General features: G+C 34.8%; 1 protein-coding gene across 1 annotated transcript; it reads right to left on the bottom strand.

The window, feature by feature from the left end:
• Window positions 1-4,573: 4,573 nt before the first annotated feature.
• On the bottom strand, window positions 4,574-21,525 carry LOC121416195 (PE-PGRS family protein PE_PGRS18-like). Its single transcript, XM_041609689.1, has 2 exons — window positions 21,184-21,525; window positions 4,574-5,682 (listed from the first exon to the last, which is right to left on the bottom strand). The coding sequence occupies exons 1-2, from the start codon at window positions 21,221-21,223 to the stop codon at window positions 4,631-4,633; spliced, it is 1,092 nt and encodes a 363-aa protein (XP_041465623.1). The 5' UTR covers window positions 21,224-21,525; the 3' UTR covers window positions 4,574-4,630.
• Window positions 21,526-22,071: the final 546 nt, after the last annotated feature.

Raw genomic sequence — 22,071 nt, 5'->3', positions numbered from 1 at the left:
ACAGAAAACAAGAGTAGTAGGTCCATTGGGAGACGAAGGAAAAGAAGGACACTAAAAATCTGGGCTAAAAATGAAGCACATTTAGATAAAGAACATGATGACTGCTAATGTACAGTTGCAATGCGCTGGGTTACCCCTGTCATAATGAAGGGACTTTTAGAACGCCATAAACTTTTTTGCTCCCGTACAATACTTGCCATGTTCTGAATAATAGTCTTATAGAAAAAATAGTCCAATCCTAATTTTCTTCATCTTTTATTTGAAAGTCCTTTTTCTAATCAATCCTCTACTCTAATATCTCCCACCTCCCCCCCCCCCCTCTCTTTCTCTCTTTTTCTTTATCTCACCGTCTTTCCAATCCTTTCTAATTAATCTCGGTTTGTCTTCATGTCTTATATCTCTTTGCTTATCTATTTCACCAAATTTATAACCAATTTAACCGACCAACTCTCTTTGTTTGTCTATATGCCCGAATGCCTGTTTTTATTCTCGGTGTGCCACACTATACTTCACTTGTTCATTGTCGTTGTTGTATGTGTACGGAAGATAATACAAGATCACAATAAAGGACATACTGCGATGATTGTCAGTGCAAAATGTGTTTAATTCAGATAGAAATAAGAAGAAGATAAAAAAAATCAATATTTACACACCATTTCACCAATGTCAAATATAACGAATACTCATGAATATGCATCTGTAAAGACGTTGCAGACGCAAAAATGTTTACTTTATTACTATAATTACATTGAATTCGTATGATATTTTTACCAATATGGTTACAGAATTAGCAGTGTTTTAAACGATTTGCCACTTTCCTGAATTTAAGCGTCAGGTACTTCTTTTCAATCAATTCATCACATACAACAGTGCAGGATTTCATTTTGCACATTTTATTATTTCTTTTCTATGAAAACAAATACTTAATGAACCTTGGTCTAGATACTGTACTGCAGCCAATTTCCTGAAGATGAAAGAATTCGATATGAGATAATTACAAATTGTAACACTTAAATAATATCAGCGAAAGACATTTAGCCCAAATCCTTCAAAACTGGCTAGGCGTGTTTTATACAGCTTTTCGTAAATTGATTACAACTTAACACACTGCAGCAGGGAAACCAGTTCATTTCAATGGCGTACCGCCGTCATTTTACCTGCAGTTTTAACAATATTGGATCAAATGTCCAATGAACCACATCATTAAAAATGAAATGATTTACATTCAGAACAAGAATTTTATAAAGAATTTTGATTTACGAATGTCATTTGCTGATGGGAAACTAATTTGTTATTCATGTTTCAATTGTGCGTAAATTAGTTAGTCATTTATTTGATGTGGACATGATTACTTAACATGATGATATTCGTGATATTAATCATGACCAAACAAACACACTAAGAACTTTATATAATCCGTAACATTTTACATGTTTATCAATCTGAATAACTCAAACCAATCCAATGCTAATGAGATCTCCTTTTGGATTACCATTTCCCGTATGTCGTAAAGTCATGCGCTACTGTATGTTTTAGTTTAATTAATCATCTCCGATATCTAGACAGTTTGCAATATACAGTAAACATACGTTACTATCGAGGTAATGATAACCACGATAGCGGGATCTAAGAAAGGGTACTGCTGAAGTCTAAAAAAATCCATGTTAGTTACCCTTTCATTTGAACAGAGTTTATTATTTGCTTACATGTCCATTACTACATGAAAGAGTCAACAAGATGAAAATGGTGAATATTATCCTTTTTAACCCGGTTGTGATTAAGAGACTATGACGGGACTAACCCTTTTTACTAATCCACCATTGATAATGAATTAATGATGAATTAATTAATTAATTAATTAATCTACCTTCCTCGATATTGTTATTGTAATCATGTTTCTTTTCAGCCTTGTGAAGTTGCCGACCATGAGACAAGGATTTTAATTTACCCTTGGCAGAGTTCATGATAGTATCTAACACTAAGCGAAATAAGGCCACGTCATGTTGTTTATATCGAAACGCAGTTTGATTTGTACCCATATTTTCGCAATATTTTTTATCAAATCTTGATTTTTTCCTAAAGCGGATGTTTTTCAACTTGAGTTCGGTTCTATTCATCCCATGCACGAGATAAATTGCGAAATGTAAGTGCATATGATGTTTTATCTTTTACAACCACGAACGGTTTTTACATTGCAAAAACTTTGATGTTGATTTAACACCAGCCAGGAATCTCTACATGTATATGTCCACACCAGAGAAGTGTTAAACAACACCAGTTTCGTTTTGGTCTAACACCAGATAGGTGTTTATACAACACCTATAAGTATTATAACAGCATCGGTTTGATACCAAACTGGTGTTGTTTCAATACTTCTCTGGTGTGGACATATATGAGGGGCCGCGGAAGCGGGGGGGCTAGGGCTGTTGGGGGCTTCACCCTTTCCAAAACCATGTACAAAAACGTAATTTTTTTTGCATGGTCAGCCCCCACTTTTGGCTCAGCCCCCCCCCCCCCCCCCCCTTTGAAAACCGTTCCGTGGCCCCTGTATAAAGATTCCGGGCTGGTGTTAAATCAACACCGGAGTTTTTGCAGTGTAGCAACTACTATCAATATGGATTTTTTTTTTAAGAAGAAAAAAAAATATAGAGCTACAAATGCAAAACTTTCAGGAATATTTAACTCTAGGATAAAATGTAGTTGCTTTCAAAAACAATGGTGCAGTAATTGAAACCAAAGCCAATATCTCACAATAATACCAAACTCATTAAAATTCTTTGTAAATTTATCGTGACATGTTTTAATATATCAAACAAATTGTTATCACTAATAGCTAAGCCTTTCACTCACCCCTACCTGAACATTCTAATATTTACTCATTTCTGAGGATTTGAAAAACAAGAAACTCTAGATTTCGCATAACTATGTATTCATTAGATCACTTGGTTGCTGCAGCGAAAGGGAGCATCTCCACTTATACTGACGCAAAGCAGAATTACGTCTTTGATCCTGCTTAATAAGGTGTGGTAATTAAGATTAGAAACGTTGTTAATAATGTCACAGAGTTCGCCTCACTCAGAGATAGACATGGAAAAGTATGCATTTTCCAACTGAATGAGGGTATATGATACTGTAAGGACAATCTCATTACTTGAACTCATTAAAGCGCTAAAACGAATGATAAAACAATTATATTTCTGCTACAAATTATATATTGGGAATTTGCAAGATTCTTTCACACCATGTTGAGCCGGTATAACTATATTATGATGAGCGCCAACTACGCTTCTGGCATTTTGGGGCACTAACTTCACTCATAAGAATAGTTTACTGATCATTAACAATAATTGTTATAATTGTCGTTCCCTGGTATCTCTATAATTCACCCGAGTCAAATATTTCAATTGCATTACTCTGCCTATTACAGTAGCACTCATCGAGTAATCCAACAACTGTTACAATTATCAAGGGAAATGTATCAGGAAACTAGGGGTTGAAACACTATCTTTCCTCACCTCCAGCGATGGCATGTAATTGTCTTGATAAATGCTAGTGTTGCCATTTTTTGTCTAGGAATAAAGATATCATCGTGCCCGACATTTGCTATGACTAGATGTCCAATTTTAATCAAAAATATAAAGACATGTAGTTAGATGATTAATACTCTGTACTTTTGCAAGAATACAACTGTCTTCTAACCGGGCATATGAAATTTTAAATTTACTCTCAAATATATACTTTTTCTTCAGAATCGATCGACATTTTATTTGTAATATTACCCTAGAAAGGGCGCCATTTGCTTATCAAAAAGAATACAGTACATCATAATCCCATTTTATAAGACAAGCTATCATAATTAACTATGAATTTTCATATAGCGGCGGTTAATTGGCTGATATATAATATTTGTAACTGAAACTTTGAAAATAATATAAAAGGAGACTTAGTGGTCTCGGAAATTGGTAGTCCATTTAAAATTAGTCGACCAAAATCAATTATAGTACAAATACGAAAAAGAAATAACATTTACACTCCTAAATCACCCCATATAAATTTCATTATTGAACAAATTCAATCATATATTACTTCAAAAATAATATAAAATTTAGCATTTTTATTATACATTCAATACAACAATTACAAAATCTTCACAAATATAGATAATATCGACCTACAGTGTATTTCATTATTACGATCAAGTACGATCTGCCGAATGTATGCCTACTTATCTTATTCATTTTTATTTTATGTAATAAAGTTTGTCTAGCACACACATAATGATATACTGTACACTCATTTAATAATGAGTATCGTACATGCAGCGTACATCTTCAAAGTCAAAAGACGATTCATAATTTAATTCATTTTCTTTTTTATTTTTCTGCGATTGAATTTCTATATGTGTCATACCATGAAATTGATTGCCTCATTTAGTGCATTTTCCTGAGAAATTAGGTTAAAAAACTCGCTATGTGGAAGAGTAGATAAAAAAATATAAATCCATGAAATGACTTATTAATCAATACTGTGAAACATTGTCGTCGAGAAGGGAAATGCAGTAGTTCGTTCTGATTTTACAAATCATATTAGTCAGTTATATGTATTCATTGTCTTTATAATTGAGCATTTGTTATGCATTCACAACTGCCCTTTGAGACATCGTCTGATAATTTGCTGATGTTTGTAGATGTTGACGTCTCCATTTTCGATATCCTACGATTGCAGCTGCAGCAGCTCCTACTGCTATACTTACAGAAACAAAGGTTGCTGTAAGAGCGGCAGTCATGGAAGATGGTTTCTTTTTCTGATTGGAGTGATTGATAACTGGTCCTATTGTTTGGGGAATCAGAGGAACATGGGGACCTGCCCCACCACCAGTACCAGCTCTTGGAGGCGGTTGAGGTTGGGCTGGTCTTACGGGGAATTGTCGGTTCGGGTAGTTCACACGAGGATTGGAGTTGACTGCTGGTATAATAGGGATATTTGGTAGGCGAGATCTAGGACCAGTTCCTGGCCCTCCGGAACCACCTCCTGTTGCTCCTCCTCCTGCTCCACCTGTGCCTCCTACTCCCCCTCCTACATCCGATCCACCCCCACCACCTGCAGCACCTCCTCCTTCACCCGCTCCTTCCGTTCCTCCCCCAGCTCCACCAGTTCCGGAACCACCTGATTCTCCTGCACCACCCTCACCCGCTTCTCCGGCATCTATACCACCACCAACTCCAACACCGCCGCCACCACCACCGGCAGCTGCATTCCCTCCACCTGAACCTCCAACACCACCACCGCCACCTCCTCCCCCACCAGGTACTACCGGGCCTTGTGGGACCCCCTCAAAGTTTGAGCTTGGATCATATTGATCATAATCTGCCATGGTTGGAACCCTCTCTTCGCTTGAGTCACTACTACTGTACTGCCGTCTCATGAAACCCAAAGGACTTTTCAGCTCCCCTGGGTACATCGGTCTTTCTCTCAATGCAGCAATATTGTCTCCTCTTACTTCGACCGGACGAGCTCCTTTCAAATTAATTGTCGTTTTGTTCATGTCTCGTGTACAGTTCCCTTTGATTGTCAGGTAACAGGGAATGCTTCCTTCCACGTTGAAATGTGTCTGGATATGTGTTCTGATGCTCTCTCGATTTGTAGCAGCGTTGTGTAATGGGCCTGCCAGAACCGATGAACCTGAAACAGACAAAAATCCAGAAAATCACTGATAAATTATTGATTTAAACAAGTTAGAATACAGATCATCGGCCATTTATGGACTCTACAGTGAATTAATTAAATTCGATCTTTTATTCAAGAAACTAATAAAGTTAATTTGCCAGATATGGCCTTAATTGATGAATATTTTCATTCATGCATGGATTCAGTATTGTACTTCAGGCTGTTCTACTCTTCTTGTCAACAAAATAATATCCTTACAATGAATAGATTGAATTCAAAATGAATAAGATCATGTGAACAAATAAAAACGAACGTGATTCTATATGCAAAATCAAATGTTTTCATTCAGAACCTGTCACTGCCTTGCCCTCAATCAGCTGAAATTAAATATTTTAAGTGCTTACTTTTAAAGCTTTCCGTCTTGCCTTCCAACTTCAGACACTTTGTTTTACAATTTGCATACGTTTTATACGATTTTCAACATAAAAAAATATTACCTGGTAGTAAATGAAGTGCAAATTTGTAAGATAGAAAAGGAATCACTAAAAATTTGATAAATATGCCTGAGATGTAAATTGGTGCGAATTCAATGAAATTTATATGCCATGCCCAGAGTTAAAACAGATGAATTTTTTCCACCTAATATGACAGTAAACCCTATTTTTCTTCACAAAATAGGTAGGCTATAATTAACAACTGCAGACTCAGATGCTAAACCTTGGACCATGACTATAGTTAGTAGTTATACATGTAATTTAGTAGTTATTATCTTTAGAAGCGAAGTGTCTGGAGTCAATAATTGGGGTCAACTTTTAATTGCGTCAAAGAAGTACCTTTTATTCTATAAATATTCTGTCTACCTGACAATTTGTCAGCAGACAATATGACATATTACGAAATGTTTTCACCATTATCGGCTCTGTTTTACATAAGTTTTAGTGGTTTACATTTATTAGTTTAATAAATTCACCCCGGGATTTTGGTCGAGGATATCATCGTGGCTCTGATCGATCCCTTCGTCCTTTTCTTTCAAATTAAAATAACATAAAAACCGTCTACTGGTGAAGTACATTCTAATATGTTTTAATGACAAAACATATTTGGGTCTGTCGTCAAATATTGAAAACGTTTTTTTTATTAAGCAACAACACTCTTCTGAAACAAAAGACAACATCCCAATATGACAAAGCAATGTATGGTACAATCTATCAAGTTAGTATATAGTTTACTGATCTTTTTGAAGGATCAGGAAATTCTGCAAAAGACAATACTTAAATAAGTCGCCGTCATGACCAAAATTTAAGATGCATACACTCAGCAAAACAGAAGGAAAGGGGAAAGGAGTGAGTGAATACCTTCTAGCCTACTAAATGCTAGGCTCTTCCTTTCCAGTGTTTTCCCCTGACGCCCTTTCCTTTTTCTTTTTGAACGTATTATTTATAGGTTTTGACGGATGTGCATGCCCCTATCCACTCCTCCTCAAAAGGTTGCATTTTGTAAAAGGAGGACTCAGTTTCTTGCCATTTTCTTTATCACTCTGATTCCAAGGATATTTGAAAAGTTGCATTACATTATCGATGGATCGGTCAAGCAGCTCAAATTTATTTCATGCTTACTTCATATGCCTTATGTATTACTTCTAATCATGTGTGATACCTTGGGGGATTGACTGCGCAATTTTCCATGATTTATTCAAGTGCTGAAAAGGGAAGAATGAACGGGTGCAATAAAAGAAGATTTTCTAAAGTATTGAAAAAGGCCTGTTGATGTATCAACATCAGACTCACTGCAGGGGGCCATCTTGCCCCATCCTGTTTCTGTTTCTGTTTGTGGTAACTCCCGTAGGAACTCGGCAGGACAGCATTTTGCTGGTAAACGCCAAGCTGGTATATAACCAATTACCTATGAAACATTTTACGTCAAGGTTAATCAGTCATAGTGGCTGACGTTATAGACGACAGATATCACTCTCGGGCCTTTTTTATCAAAGTGGAGACAATGGCAGAGCTGGGATTCGAACTCACAACCCTGCGATTAAGAGTCCAATGCTCTAACCACTGGACCACACGACCCGTGTCCCCACATCCCACATCTGCGTTGCCCCTATGTACGATATAAGTTAAAGAAGTAATCGAAATCCTGTCAATGTGATCAAAAAGTTAATTAAAATATCTACGAGGTACATACTCACACTCTACTCTCAGTGGGATGGGAGAAATGATCATGAGAATGCTAATTATTGTATATTCCTTAATGGCTAATTAGGGAATGCACATTGTCTTACAGTCAGGAAGTAATAATCTGTGACGTGTTGACATATATATGTCAGTGTCTTCCTATTATAAAGAAGCGGCCTCAGTAGATGATAAATCCTCGGCTCTGGTTCTGGATTTTTTTTCAAAGGATATTATAAGCAATTTTCAACTTGCGTGAAATGGTTATCGTAAGGAAACTATTTTCCTATAGGAAGTTTCTGAAAGTAACATCTTAGAAATAAAGTAATATTCAAGTATAGATTATGAGGATAGATCTAGATATCTCAAGATAGATGTTTGGACCATGTAATAGGTCCATGCTTGGACATACACGTAAAATAAAGTCAAACATACCGCAAACGTATGTCACAAAATATTTTGTTAAGATATCCATTCGTCTCATAAAAACAGACACCGTTGGAAAGGAGAGATTCGATTCGATGAATTTATTTTTTTTTCTCATTTGATTACATATATCTGTATTTGTACTTTGTTATTTGTTGTGTTATCTATTTTTTGAGGGTCGAGCGTTGTTTTTTTAGTGGGCCCCTCCATTTCCATCTTAATTTAATTTCTATTGAAAAATAGTATATTTATTTGAAACCTCCAATGTGTTGCCCAAATTGTCTAGGTGTTTTTTTTTCACAACATATGTATTACTATATTTGTTTCTTTGCAACGGACACAAATACTAATGTTTATATATGGTATACAATTTGTTTTTGTTTGATGGAAGTGAAATAAATAAATTTGAATTTGAATAGGCAAACTCCTGCTTTTACGATTTATTATGATAAGGGCAATTTATGTCTGGAAAATTAGACACAATCCTATGTAACAACACTCCTTGTTTATTAGAGAAGGGGCTCTTACGTAATCCATCCACTCGTTTTCTGATTTCATCGATACAAATACACATTTTTGTCTTTCATCTAGATGTTTCGTTTCGAGATATTTTGATATAAATTTTTAAAAAGAATTTAGATTTATATCCATATTTGTAATAGATATTCAGAATAGATACAACCAATTAATTGCCGTTTAGATTTAAACAATTACTAATTTGTTAGTGAGTTACAAAAGTTATAAATTTCAGGTGAACGTAAAAGAAGTTATAAACTTGATAGCTGATTACAGGCGCATGCCATTATGCTTCCGAAAGCTTGATTACTGGAGCAAAGGTCAATCACAATCGGAAGGTCCCCTAATATGCAAGGTATACAATAGCCCTTGACCATGTTGACGTCACCATGCAGGAGATACGACACATTAGCTTCCGTGCTACTCCCTCCATTTAAGCAAGGCTGTTTGATAAATGACAGGTATTACACAGAGCAGAGGCCTTGGTTTTGATCTACAACAAAGACGTTTAAAGAGGACCAACTTAAGAGTCATACACCATGTTTAATTTATGGTGCTAGTTAAATACCAACTCCTGACAATATTATTTATTCAGTCATGTTAACATTATTTGGTGTTATGTTCAAGCACGCTGTAATTTTAACATCTATCCTAAAAACCAACTGATGTCTGGTTTTGGGGATGGGTGATAATTCGTAGTTATGAGATACATGACATCGGTATACTCATGGTATGTAATGACTAAGAGTCATCCAGGGACTAGTAAAAACCGCGAATGAAATAACGTATCTTGCAACGCCACACCTTGTGGGGATCAGAGAAACATTACCATGTGCTCATTTGACTACATAGAATATCTTGTCAAAAGGTTATCCAAATTCCATCATTAATTATTTTATATTCAATTACACACTGTGGGTCGCCTACAAATAGAAGCTTAAAATATCAGCCTAGTTCATAAGTCACAGATTAAAGTATGATCATCCAATATCCGAACACACCAAATTGCACTTTCTAGAATTGCGTTTATATTGGTTGTTTAAACTTGAATACGTCATGTGTCAAATTAATCATTTCTGTTTAATCACCCTCATTGGAAAATCTGCTACCACGTATGTTCACTCTCCATACAGTCGTAACAACACATGCTCCACACAAAATGTAAAGTTTCAAATTATATCATAAATTATGTTTCTGAAACAGATGTTTTCAAGGGGTTGGTCATAAACTCATAGACTAGTCTACCACGATGATCACTCACGATTTTGTTGTACATGGTTATATAATAATTACGAGAAAAATATTGCGGTTGTATAATCATGATAATGATTGAAAAGTCTGTTTTCTTAGTTCATGATGATTTCGAACTGACTCATCCAATCACAAACCATGATTTACATTGTCTTGACTATCATTGTTATTGACATCTCATCTCAGTTCTTCAGAACTGATCCCTTTAGTCACATATCCAAGTCCTTTGTAAGTGCATAGAGACGTTATATTCGTAATAATAATAGCAATAATAGGCATTTATATAGCGCTATCTATCTAGAAATATTTTATTCCGAAGCGCGTTGTTGTTATTATTATTACCCCGGCTTTAGCTCGAGCTGCCTTTAAGCACTCATGCATTCAAGGAATTAATCCTGCCGGGTACCCATTTACATCACCTGGGTCTAGAGTGCAGCACAGTGTGGATAAATTTCTTGCTGAAGGAAATTACGCCATGGCTGGGATTCGAACCCACGATCCTCTGTTTCAAAGTCAGGAGACTTATCCACAATATGATATGCGCTATACAAGAACTGTTTATTATCATTATCATTATTATATTTATTATTATTATAATTATTAAAATTATCATAGAATAACTGCACTTATACAAACGTAAACATGGTCCATAATCTGATGTTCATATAAGATCACCGAGGTAAATAATAATGATAATAATGAATAATTTTGAGATGTTTGTACTGAACTGATTTCCAGGCATTATTCTTTAATCAGTATTAGTTGGATTCTTACTCATGTCTTTGAAGTTCATTCAACTTGAACACGTTGGACATGCTGGGCGTCAAATATCATGTCTTAATTAATAACTATGACAGTGATTTCTTCATGATAGGAAATGTGAATTATGTTAGGGCGTACTTTCAGTGCCTAAATGTCTATTGATGCAAAGACAATTCTGATTACTCACTATACAGTATAAGAATCATTAGACATCTACAAACTGGCAATAATGATTGGCAAAATAGAAGAAGGTATAATTTCTCCAATCATGATCAGCATTGTATATAAAAAAAACTGATTTTACAGAACAAAAAAAAAAGATTTTGCGGAAAGCAAGAACAGAATCATTCTTTAAATAAAAAAACCGGAATATTTCTGCAATTTAACAGAACAGGTCTGTTTAAAAACGAGGGAAGGCGTGTTTTATTTAAGGTAATGTGTAAGATTCCATACACCAAATACCAATTTCCTGTAAGATTACGCAATCTGGTAAGATTACAGGTGCTCTCGAGACTCTGCCGCAGGAACTTCTTTTATTTTAAGGATAAATTTTCTAACAGTGATTGATTGTTATTTCAAAGAAATCACCGATGATGAGCTTCTGCGGCCTTATGATGATAAGGAATGGTAACTTAGTTAAGTAACCCTCGCAATGTTATTTTCACCGTCTAAATTCGTCTTTTGATAACTTCAGTGGGTCCAGAGATGGTAAAGGATGGAGATGCCAATGAATTCAAAGTGAAGGCCATCTCAAAATTGCGGCTAGTTAAATAACAATACGCAGAGCTAGGCGACGAAACAGAGCAGGGCAGAGCGAGGAGAAGCTACTGGTCCAGTAGAGAAATAAAAGCAATCAAACGCATTTCTTAACACCAGAGGTAGTTTGCTTTCTAACTAATAACAAGCAAGTATTTAAGATTTGCGTTCCTTTTATATGTTTCATTTTAAACGCAATTCTGCAAACCGACCTAGACAAAATACGCTGTACGTTTCTGCCATTCTATGAACATCTCCTTCTCGTAACGCATTCATATTCATACCAATAAATGTTAAATAAAATACATTTTAAGTGACTGTGTTCCATATATTCAAATCCGTCAATCATTAATTCATATAAGGTACATAAATATACCAGACACAGACACAGGCAATTGAGGTTCACCGATTGGGAAAAGAAAAGGGTTCAAGTTTGGAAACATTGTTAATCAAATGAATGAAAAAAATACCGCTGAAGCTGGGTATACGAAGCTTTTTCAACCTTTGGAGTGGTGAATTATATTTCTGTTAAAAATTCGAGGTACTTTCTATTAAAAAAAACACCTGCAGAATTTTGAAGAGAGTCATTTGCAAGTGTTTATATTACAATCGCTGAACACAAGACTCACTGAATATCTAGGAAGATATCCATATGGACCTCTTCTTACCCTGGAAATGTTGCACTTACCCAGGGTATATTTCATCATCAGCGATGATCAGTGCATCTGACAACAGGAGTCAGTTGACAGATGAATCACGTCTTTGTTTGGAAAAAAATAAGGAAAATCAACAGTGACATTTTCTTATTTTGTGTCAGTGATTCAGATGCCTAATGTTAAATTGATTACTTGATTTAAAAAAAGATAAATATGCCTAAGATTTGAAGTATTGACTTCATATTCATAAAGCAGGCCGATAGTTATTCTTGAGTTTTAACATGTTCGAGAACATTCAAATGATTCAATCACGCTGGCCAAAATGATTAGTTGAAGATTTGGAAACATGCAAGGGTATGGATATATTGAACTTCACATTCCTTTACCGTCATTTAATTTTTTTTTATTTGGCCTCGTGTTAATAATTGTCCAGATAGAAGAGAGAAATGTCACGATTTACTTACAACGCCAATATTCTTTATAAACCGGTGATTCTGTTAGAAATTGTCTTTCGATTACGTTGATGAATATATTGATATAATAAGGTAGCAGGTCGATGAATGCACAATATATCTAGGCATGCTTTTTGAGAATGAAACCAATTAACTGTCTGAAACTTCAAAATGAAACTGAAAGAAAGTTGAGACGTTTAGGTCATTCTTTTACAGTGTTTTGACGTTGACAGATACGCGGAGTGGCAAGACGATGTCTTGAGATACTGCTAAGAATAGGAACCTTGATGGCAAAAGGCATCCGGGACAGAAGGATGGTTCGGATATGAGTCAAAAGTCGAGGAAAGGGGTATCGGAATTAAGAAAGGGGGACGAAGAAAGACCCCATGGTCGTCTGTCCTCCCATATATATCTCACAATTACCCGTAAATTGATTGAATAAATCATGTTCATTGAAACGCGATGCTTTCTCAACTGAGAAAAAGCTGGATTGATAAGAGCCAACAATGGAAACTGCAATAACGATACTCTGGTCTTATGATATTGATAATAAATAATTAGTTAGTCAAACGATTCAGATTCAAATTCATTATTTTATTGTCCTCAATGGAAATTTCACTCTGTTATTATTCACTGCACAATAATTCACTTAAAGTGATTGGTTAACATTGGTTTGACTTTTAAAAAATCTGAGCTAGAAGGTCACACTTGTCACCTGTGTCTAGGATATGTTGCAAAATTGATGCCCAGAAAAAAAATGCGTTCGAAAATAATTATTTAGTGCTTCAAAAATTGAAATATAAAGTGACCGGAAATACCATCTTAATTTCATCCCATACACTTATGTGTACTATTTAGGCGTCTATAAGACACCTCTTTACAAAATCGGGGTTTGTCTTGTAGTTTTAGCTTTTCATTCTCAATAATGGTTGTTTTCAGGGTTTATTAGTTCTAATACATGCACTTGTACACATGTTTCATCTTCGTTTGAGAATTTTTTTAAATCGGCTGCTATACACACCATATACACACCATAGATATTAGCAGTAAAAAAAAATCCGTTACAGTCATGGTACACAAATTGTTTAAATTAGTCCTAAAATATTGTGTTGAACATGTTGAAAGAGAGGCTTAATGGGAAAGGAAGATATGAATTATTGTCATTATTTCAGTTATTATGTTGTTACATTATATCATTATATTATTATATTTCATGTACTGTCACTTAAAGATATGTTAACTGGTTGCAGAGGTGAAAATTAATGCAGTACAGATGACTGGCGAAGTGACAAGATATTACTTAGTCAAATATGTCTATTTTTCCATATCATAAACACATATCCTCCTACATGTATTAATGCAATTGAAAGTAACATCATGATACATGATTAAATCAGAAAAGCATGTAAGACAGTAGCAACATGGACTTAAAGTTATTCTGACAGGCTAACGAGATTTCCTTGACTGAGCACTTAAAGTATATGGAAACCCAAAGAGGAAATACTGATTCTTTAAATCCTCACAAGACTCACTTGACCATGTTGACAGGGTGGAAAGGCGTGATGGCTAATTTAAAATCGCCAAGGCGTTACGTGGTGAGGAAAGGGGCAAGCAAGGGGGTGAATAATGGGGTAGGCAATGGGGCAATGACGATGTAACCATGGAGTTATAAAACACAGATGTAACCGTAAGGGGGTGCTAATCAATCTAGTCAGAGTCATAATTGACTTAATGCCATTAGAAGGCAATCTTCAAATTCTGGCAATTAATGATGGAAAATTGTATCGTTTTGTAACTTCCTTGTCGTATTATCATTGGTAAAGTGTCAAGTATCTCCACTTTCTCCCTGGTAACCACAAAGTATTCAACATATTTAAAAAATCAAACCTTTTGGTTATACGGAATGTATCTTGTTCCTGTGCTGACATTTAAAAATCAGATAATATTTTAATAAACGGATTAACTAGAATTTATTTTATTCGAATTGAATATACATTGCACTACGCTCTGAACTTTGTTTTTTCTTCAAAACGCATTTACCACCTTAATCGCTGTTGTGAGATGAGCATGCTAAAGTTTCTGGAACTTTCAAAAATGGTTATAAATCTATTGCTAAAAGAGAATTATGAATCGATGTTCAACTAATATTTGGAAAGTGAAGAAAGAGAGAATATAACTTTCTGGTTTTGACTTGGAGGCTTGACCATTAAGGTATTGCTTGGTGAATGGTCATTGGATGACTCGGTGTTATGGTCAGTCGTAGAATTGGATAACACCCATCACCTAAGCTTCTTCTGGGGAAAGAGGCAACAGAGGGAAAATGCTTAAAACTAACCAAGATTACGCCAAGGGTACTTAAAACAAAATTCATTCACTTTTAAGGCATAGTATCGCTTAAAAAAATCAAGGATCTTTTGCAAGGCAAGCCTACTGTGAAATCGGTATATGCCAAGCTTATAAAGTCAGGAGATCCAATTTTGAAATCGTGTAGTCAAAATATCGTCATAGTATAGTCAGATAGTCATTGTATCCCTTTTTCTACAATGATATAATTTCCATTAAAATGTTTGCTTAAATGTAGACCTTATCAATTGAAACTTTATAGCGAAGTCATTGTTTTACGATGTCAGTTGTCAATAATAAGTTTTAAAATCCTGTTCTTAATTTTTAACAGAGATCCCCAGGTCACACAATGCAGAGTAGGCATATGTCCCAATACCGTCCCATGTTCAAACATCGATTAGCATGTTTAGACAAGGCATGAGATAAAAAAAGTGAAAATTGAGTGCGATGTTTCCAAGCATGACTACTAAACCATATCAAATGTAATTGTCAAATCGAAGTAAATTTGAGCACATTACGTATCCATGGTGACACGATTCAAATTTGATGATGAGCAATCACTCAGTATAGAGACCGTTTTGTTTAAGAATCAACCTTCATCGACGGCCCCATAGTTTTTAAGCACCTGGTAGAAAACCAATATACGTATTATTTATAACTTGAGTCATCATCGTAAACTTTTCACCTCTGGAACATTTTGGTATTTAAAAGGCACATGAACGCTAAGATGCGTAATATATCATTTTTACACATCGAAAAAATAGTTTGTATACCTGTCCATGGAAATCAAAAGATTCATGAAGGAATGGATCGAGTTACTGGGGGTCTAGAATTTATGTGGGATGTGTTAGATAACTCTCAGGTCCTATCTTTTACTTGAATAATGCTCCAAATACGACCAGAAAATACACTTAGAAGATCAACATGTTGTTAAATAAAAGGAAACTGATTGTCCTGTCGAGATTTCTACATCACTCGTAAGTAACGACCACATCATCATTGGGCATATCAGCACAACTTCTTATATGATAACTATGCTTGAGCTATGAATCATTGCTCAATGCCAATTGAAGCTATACCTCGAAGGTCAAATTGATTCTATTTCCTTTTTTCTTTAAGATCATAGGGGATTTAATTTCATAAGGTTTATACAGTTTTAACATGAAGTTGACAAAAGAATGTTAAGTTTGAATTCGTTTAGTAAAGACAACCAGAAGACATGAGGTATGTGATTCAAAATAAATCGGAACGCAGGAACATGCTTTAAAACAGATCAATATTTATATTTATCATGTACAATATGCCTACAATATTTATATACAGGAAATATAATAAAATACAGACCGAGGTCATGCATATTGATAACAGTATTTGTCGGGATAAGTCCAATATGATATTCCATTATGAAAAATTCTTAACGATTTAAAGGAAACCAAAACCCAAGTAGATAAGCAACCTTGTTTGAAAGAGTAAAATGAGAGGAACAATTTAAGACAAGTTTCATCAAAATCGGTAAGAAATAAGCAAGTTAGGGACGTTCAAAATGTCCTGCTGTACTTTTTAGGGGGATCTTCAAATTGGCAAACTTGTCTCTAAAATGGCTGATTTTGTGGACAACTCTCTATTTGTTTTGTATACAAATTAGATTTCAACCTTTATTTTGAAAAAAAAAATCACATCGTCTCCTCCTGACCTTTACATATGTGGTGTGAATTTTCCCATGACATATGTTATGCTCAGAAAGAGGGAAGATGAAATTTGAAAGATAATGGGGATCTGCCATTTTAAAGCATTGTGTGGCCAATTTGAGGACCCCCATAGAAAGTAGAAGACTCTTTAAACGTCCACAACTCGCTCATTTCTTAACCGATTTTGATGAAACTTGTTTTTAATTGTTCCTCCCATTTTACTCTTTCTAATTAAATTGCGTCTCTTCTAGGGTTTTGGTTTCCTTTAAAAGAACAAAAAGTATGAATTTAAAGTCTCACATTTATTACAATATTATAGGTAGTATACTCCCACTTACATTTATGAGAAAATCTGTCCAGTAAATTGATACACCTACTCTTAATTTAAATCAATATACTGGTATTCATAAATACCTTGGATTAAAACATGTTTAGACTCAAGCTAAAAAAAGAATTGGATTAATTGCATTAATTAAAACGCGTGGACTAACTGTGCTTGTTTTTAAATCTGTCTGCATATTTATGAAAATAACGGTTGCACTTTTGGCGGGATCATAGTATTAGGGAAATTTGGCACAGAATCCGTACAGCGGCGCAATACCAACTTACCACAAAATTGCATTTCTATACTGATCTCCAGATCATGTTAACGACTTGTCATTTAAAGATCAAATATTTTAAAGCAACCTGTTGTCGCAGTGAAAATAATAATAATGTAAAACATGTTTCCCGAATTAGACTTCGAAGCTACTAAATTAATTTGATATAAGATGGCCAATATACATTCAGACATTATCACCATGTCATGTATGTTACAGTCTAAAACAAATGCCATGATCAACTATACAGTGCGTATCAAAAAAAAGTTTACACTTTGAAAAAATCCTGTAAAATTATACATTTGTAATATCCTGAAGATTGTTCCACATTTTAACATTGGTACAGGTCCATTAAAGCAAATGACGATATAACTGTCGAAAAATATTTCTGCTTGAGTGAGCACCACTTACTTTTCAAAAGTTAGTGAAAATTGATTTGCGCAGAAATTTGAAATAGTTATGCGAATAAAAGTAGACCTTAATCATTAAGAACACATGGAATTTAGCTAGTAAAATTGATTTGAAGATATCTTCTACATTGTTTGACTTGTTACCTTGCCCAAAACACTTCGAAGAGTGCATTTCGCCCCACCCCACTCCCCCACACACCGAGGCCATCGTGACGAAATTTGCTTTACATTGAGCTGTGATTTGCATGGAATGGCTTAAGCTTGATTTTCATTTTGTTAATCATTGCTAAGCTTTGGAAAAGTGTGCAGAAACAAGTATTAAATGAAGAATGAAATGTAAACCAACTTTCAATGATAAAAACTGAGTAAAAAATGCTGGAGATCTGATATAAACTTTTTTTCAGATTCAGTTATGTCCTCAGATCCAGCTGGCACAAATAGGGAAAAGGTTGTGCTTATTAAGTGTTGAAATTTCAATTTGGGTGGCAAAATCGTCACAAAATGCTTGAATTTATCCGTTTTATTCCAATTGACTAAAAGTGCAAGGGAAATGTATGAAAAATCTTCCGTAGTGTAAGTTTGATTTCGTCCTTTTCCCTTGACACAGCATGAAAACGAGCATTTCTGCGCAAACAGATTTCTGCGAGCTTTACAGAAATGGACAGTGCTCATTCAAGTGTAGCATTCTGACAAAACTTTTACTTTCATTGGATAGATGAGACCCAAACCAAAGATTATATGTGAAAAAATTACCCGCATGTTGTATATTTTTTTAATTCCCAGGGCTTTTTCATAGTGTAAACTTTTTTTGATACACACTGTAGAACGCATAAACATATTTGAATGTTTGAACAACTTTTTTTTATTTCAGACATATGTACAATTTGATATCAATCTTCTGATTTAATGAAATACTTGAGGAAAAGTCAAGATATTTCAGAGTTTCATGGAAATAAATCTCAGGGTGAACATCAGTCATGTCAGTTGGGTTCCGGAAATGGATTGGAAGTAATTTAATATGTAATATCCTGACATTCTGAAAAATTCATTAAACTTTGAATTAGGTCGTTTTGGTAAAAGAAAATATTCAAAGACTTTATAAGATTGGCTTAAGGATTGAACATTTGTAAAGTCCTTGAAGCCACATGTGCAGGAAACGGATTAAAATCATGGTGGCAACTATTTATGGACTTGGTCATGTAACACAGTATTTTCATGTGATCAAGGAGCATTAGACCTGGCTCTACGTCCATGCTCTCATTAACTTCAATTCAAAGCTATCCGTAAAGCTGAATTCTCGGCGAAAATGTGAAGCAAAATGCAAACATTTCAGTTTGTAAGGCTGAAACAATCGAGATTCAAGTAAAATTAATGAACAAGTCCCTCCACTTCAGCTGAAGATCTGTGTCAATGGAGATCACAATAGCTACAATGGTGATATGAAGATAGAATATATAACCACATAATCTGTCTAAAAGTCAACTGGATTATCTTCTTATAGTGTACATTAACGTGATAATTAGACAGCGGAATCGTTTAATTGAGTATCCTTTCTAATGAGCTACTGTTCTTTTCCGTTTTGAGTTATGCTTTCAAACACGTGTCCTTAGTTGCACTGAATAGGTGAGAACAAATTTTAACAGCATTGATTACAAGCAAGTGATAAGATGATCTGTGCTGATTTATACATTAATCTTGTTAATTGATAATTTGGTTGTAAAGCCATAAACAAATATTCCTTGTTTATCACTTCCATTGGCTTTTTTGGTTAGGGGAACTATAAGTTTGTCTTGGAAATGAAATGGATCAGTTTTTTTAATAATGTTCGAGTTAAACAGAGGAATAAACATTGCTACATGAGTCGATATAATCGTCTCCATTGTTACAAGGTTGTTAAAGTAAATTCTCCATAAAGAGGGGCTGGAAGAAATGACAATCTCTCTAGTTACTTTTTGCCACACGTATTTCACCAATTCCACATTTTTCTTTGCATCACACGATACCCAGGTATAGGATATGATGATGAAACAGTATGTAATCTTGTTGCAGAGTGGCATCGTTCCATATCTTCAATACACCACTATCAACATGACGTATGTCACTGATCGGCTGCCCACGAAGCATAATATGAAAGATAATTATAACAAGAAATATTCATTGCGATGATACTAAATAAAGCAACTGGTAACTAAAAGAGAATAAGAAGACTAGAATATTAGGACAGATGTGAATAAACAATCGTCTTCAATGCGAGTATTACCCTAACTGTCATAGTGGTGGGTGATGGGAAGGGGTTGCTGCCTCTCGCTTTAAAAATCGAATAACGAATTTTGAGGCAAAATCCTAATTTTAATTTCACTCATTACAATACCTTGCACATATACAGAGCCCTTCCCAACGGTCAAAAACCCAAGAGACAGAAAACAATACCCACTCTCCCTAATTGAAGACAAGAATACTTGTATATGAGTATGTCATTTGTTTTAAATGAATGTGAGAGACATTATAATTTAAATGATAAACTTAAAGACTAAGCCAACATTTAATCAAGAGATTAATTTTATATACTATTCGATTTATATTTTAAATGTAATTCTTTAGTGTTCACTAATAATATGCCGATAATTGAATGTGTAAATTACGTAAAACATTCAGACTTGACCTTCATCAAATGATTGGCCACATCCTAATTTGATATTTTCTGATGAATGCTACAATATATATGCATATTATCATGTTTGGAAATCAATATATGCTCGATTTCAGGTTTAACTTGATTCAAAACGGACGGGAAACGCATTAAATTGATTTCCTTCGCTTTTGGATTATCTTGGCAGAGCTGGAAAGCGCAACGGGCGGATCGAAATGAATGTCCATTTCATAATAATCGTTGAACTTAATATTTTTTTTAATTCAGGAGTACGTGCTTGTTTCATTATCACGCACAGACTCAGGTTATGGTGATACACATGGGGCCCGTTGCATAAAACTTTTTACCTGAGAAAACTCAGGTTGTTTTTACCGGAGTTTTTGCACTGTGTTAAAGTCAATGGCAGAAATCAGACTAACCTTAGTTTTCAGTTTTTACCCGGAGTTTTCTCTGGTAAAAAGTTTTATGCAACAGGCCCCCGGGTATATGAAAATAATTATCAACATGCTCCTATATACAAATATACAACTTTTCAGCACAGCATGACAAGCAAGGAACAGAAAAAAGTCCCCATACCCCACTCTTGTTTAATGGGAGAGCCGGAATTCCATATGTGCTCAAATTTAATTTTATTTTATCTATAGTTAGCTTTAAAGTTTTATATGGTATTAAAGAAATTATATGGTATTTAGGGGTAAATATCTAGTAACTGCTAGTAATCACAATTTAAAAAGCAAAAGAAATAAATTAAATGGAACCTTCTTAATGTAGATTTCTTAATAGGCCTATTTACCTATACTATTTAAACAAAACAAACCTGGAATTGCACTTACCTGTCATAAGAAAAATGTAAATGAATTGCATAAATGCCATTTTGATGTTCAAGATGAAGTTACAAGATTGTCTGAAGAAGCCTTTTGATCAACAAAAATATTTAACACAGCAATGGCCGCACCGTTAATATTCCTGCAAACAGTTAATTCACATTCGTCCCTTCTTTTTCAAAATGTCTGCTTTCCTCAGGATGTTGCTACATAAGTCACTCTTAAGATATCCATCTGGTTTTAGCAGACTACCCCAGTGCTCTCTCGCTCTACAGCACAGTTTCTTGTCTCTCTTCCGACATGAGGTTTGTGGCCTCTATTTCAAGGAGTTTGACCTCTCCCGCCAAACGCACAATGTCGTCTGCTCCAAGCAATGGAGTTTCGCTTGACGCGCGCTCGCACTCAAAAAAGAAGAAATTTTCGAAGTGAGTTTACTCGTGGAAAGAGTAGGAGGAATGGCATAATGATAATATAATGGAAGGGGAAACCCCTTTCCACTGATTACATAATATTATTTCCCCCTTCTAAAAAATATGTAATGTAGTTTAAAATAAATATGGATCATGAATTATTTTGTTATTAATATTTATGAGCTAGCATTCAAAGTCTGGTAATATTTTCCTTTGTGCATTTATAACAATTCAAGCTAATCACCAAAAGGACTTTTTTAATATGCTAATTTTATGGTTTGATTAATAAGTTTTCCTTGAAGATAAAAACTAAATTAAAATAGAAATAACAAAAGTGAAATTATTACCGCCTTTAAGTAGAGAAGAGTAGAATAATTTGATAGGCAAGTAAGCACTATCCCGATTACTTTTTTCCAGTCATGAGAAAAATAATATCAAAGGGTGGATTGTCCTGCTAAACTATTGACTGATATCGTTAGATCGTTAG

The sequence above is a fragment of the Lytechinus variegatus genome, chromosome 5, assembly GCF_018143015.1.
Source record: "Lytechinus variegatus isolate NC3 chromosome 5, Lvar_3.0, whole genome shotgun sequence".
Classification (NCBI taxonomy): Eukaryota; Metazoa; Echinodermata; class Echinoidea; order Temnopleuroida; family Toxopneustidae; genus Lytechinus; species Lytechinus variegatus.
This window is presented reverse-complemented; position numbering and strand designations above follow the sequence as displayed.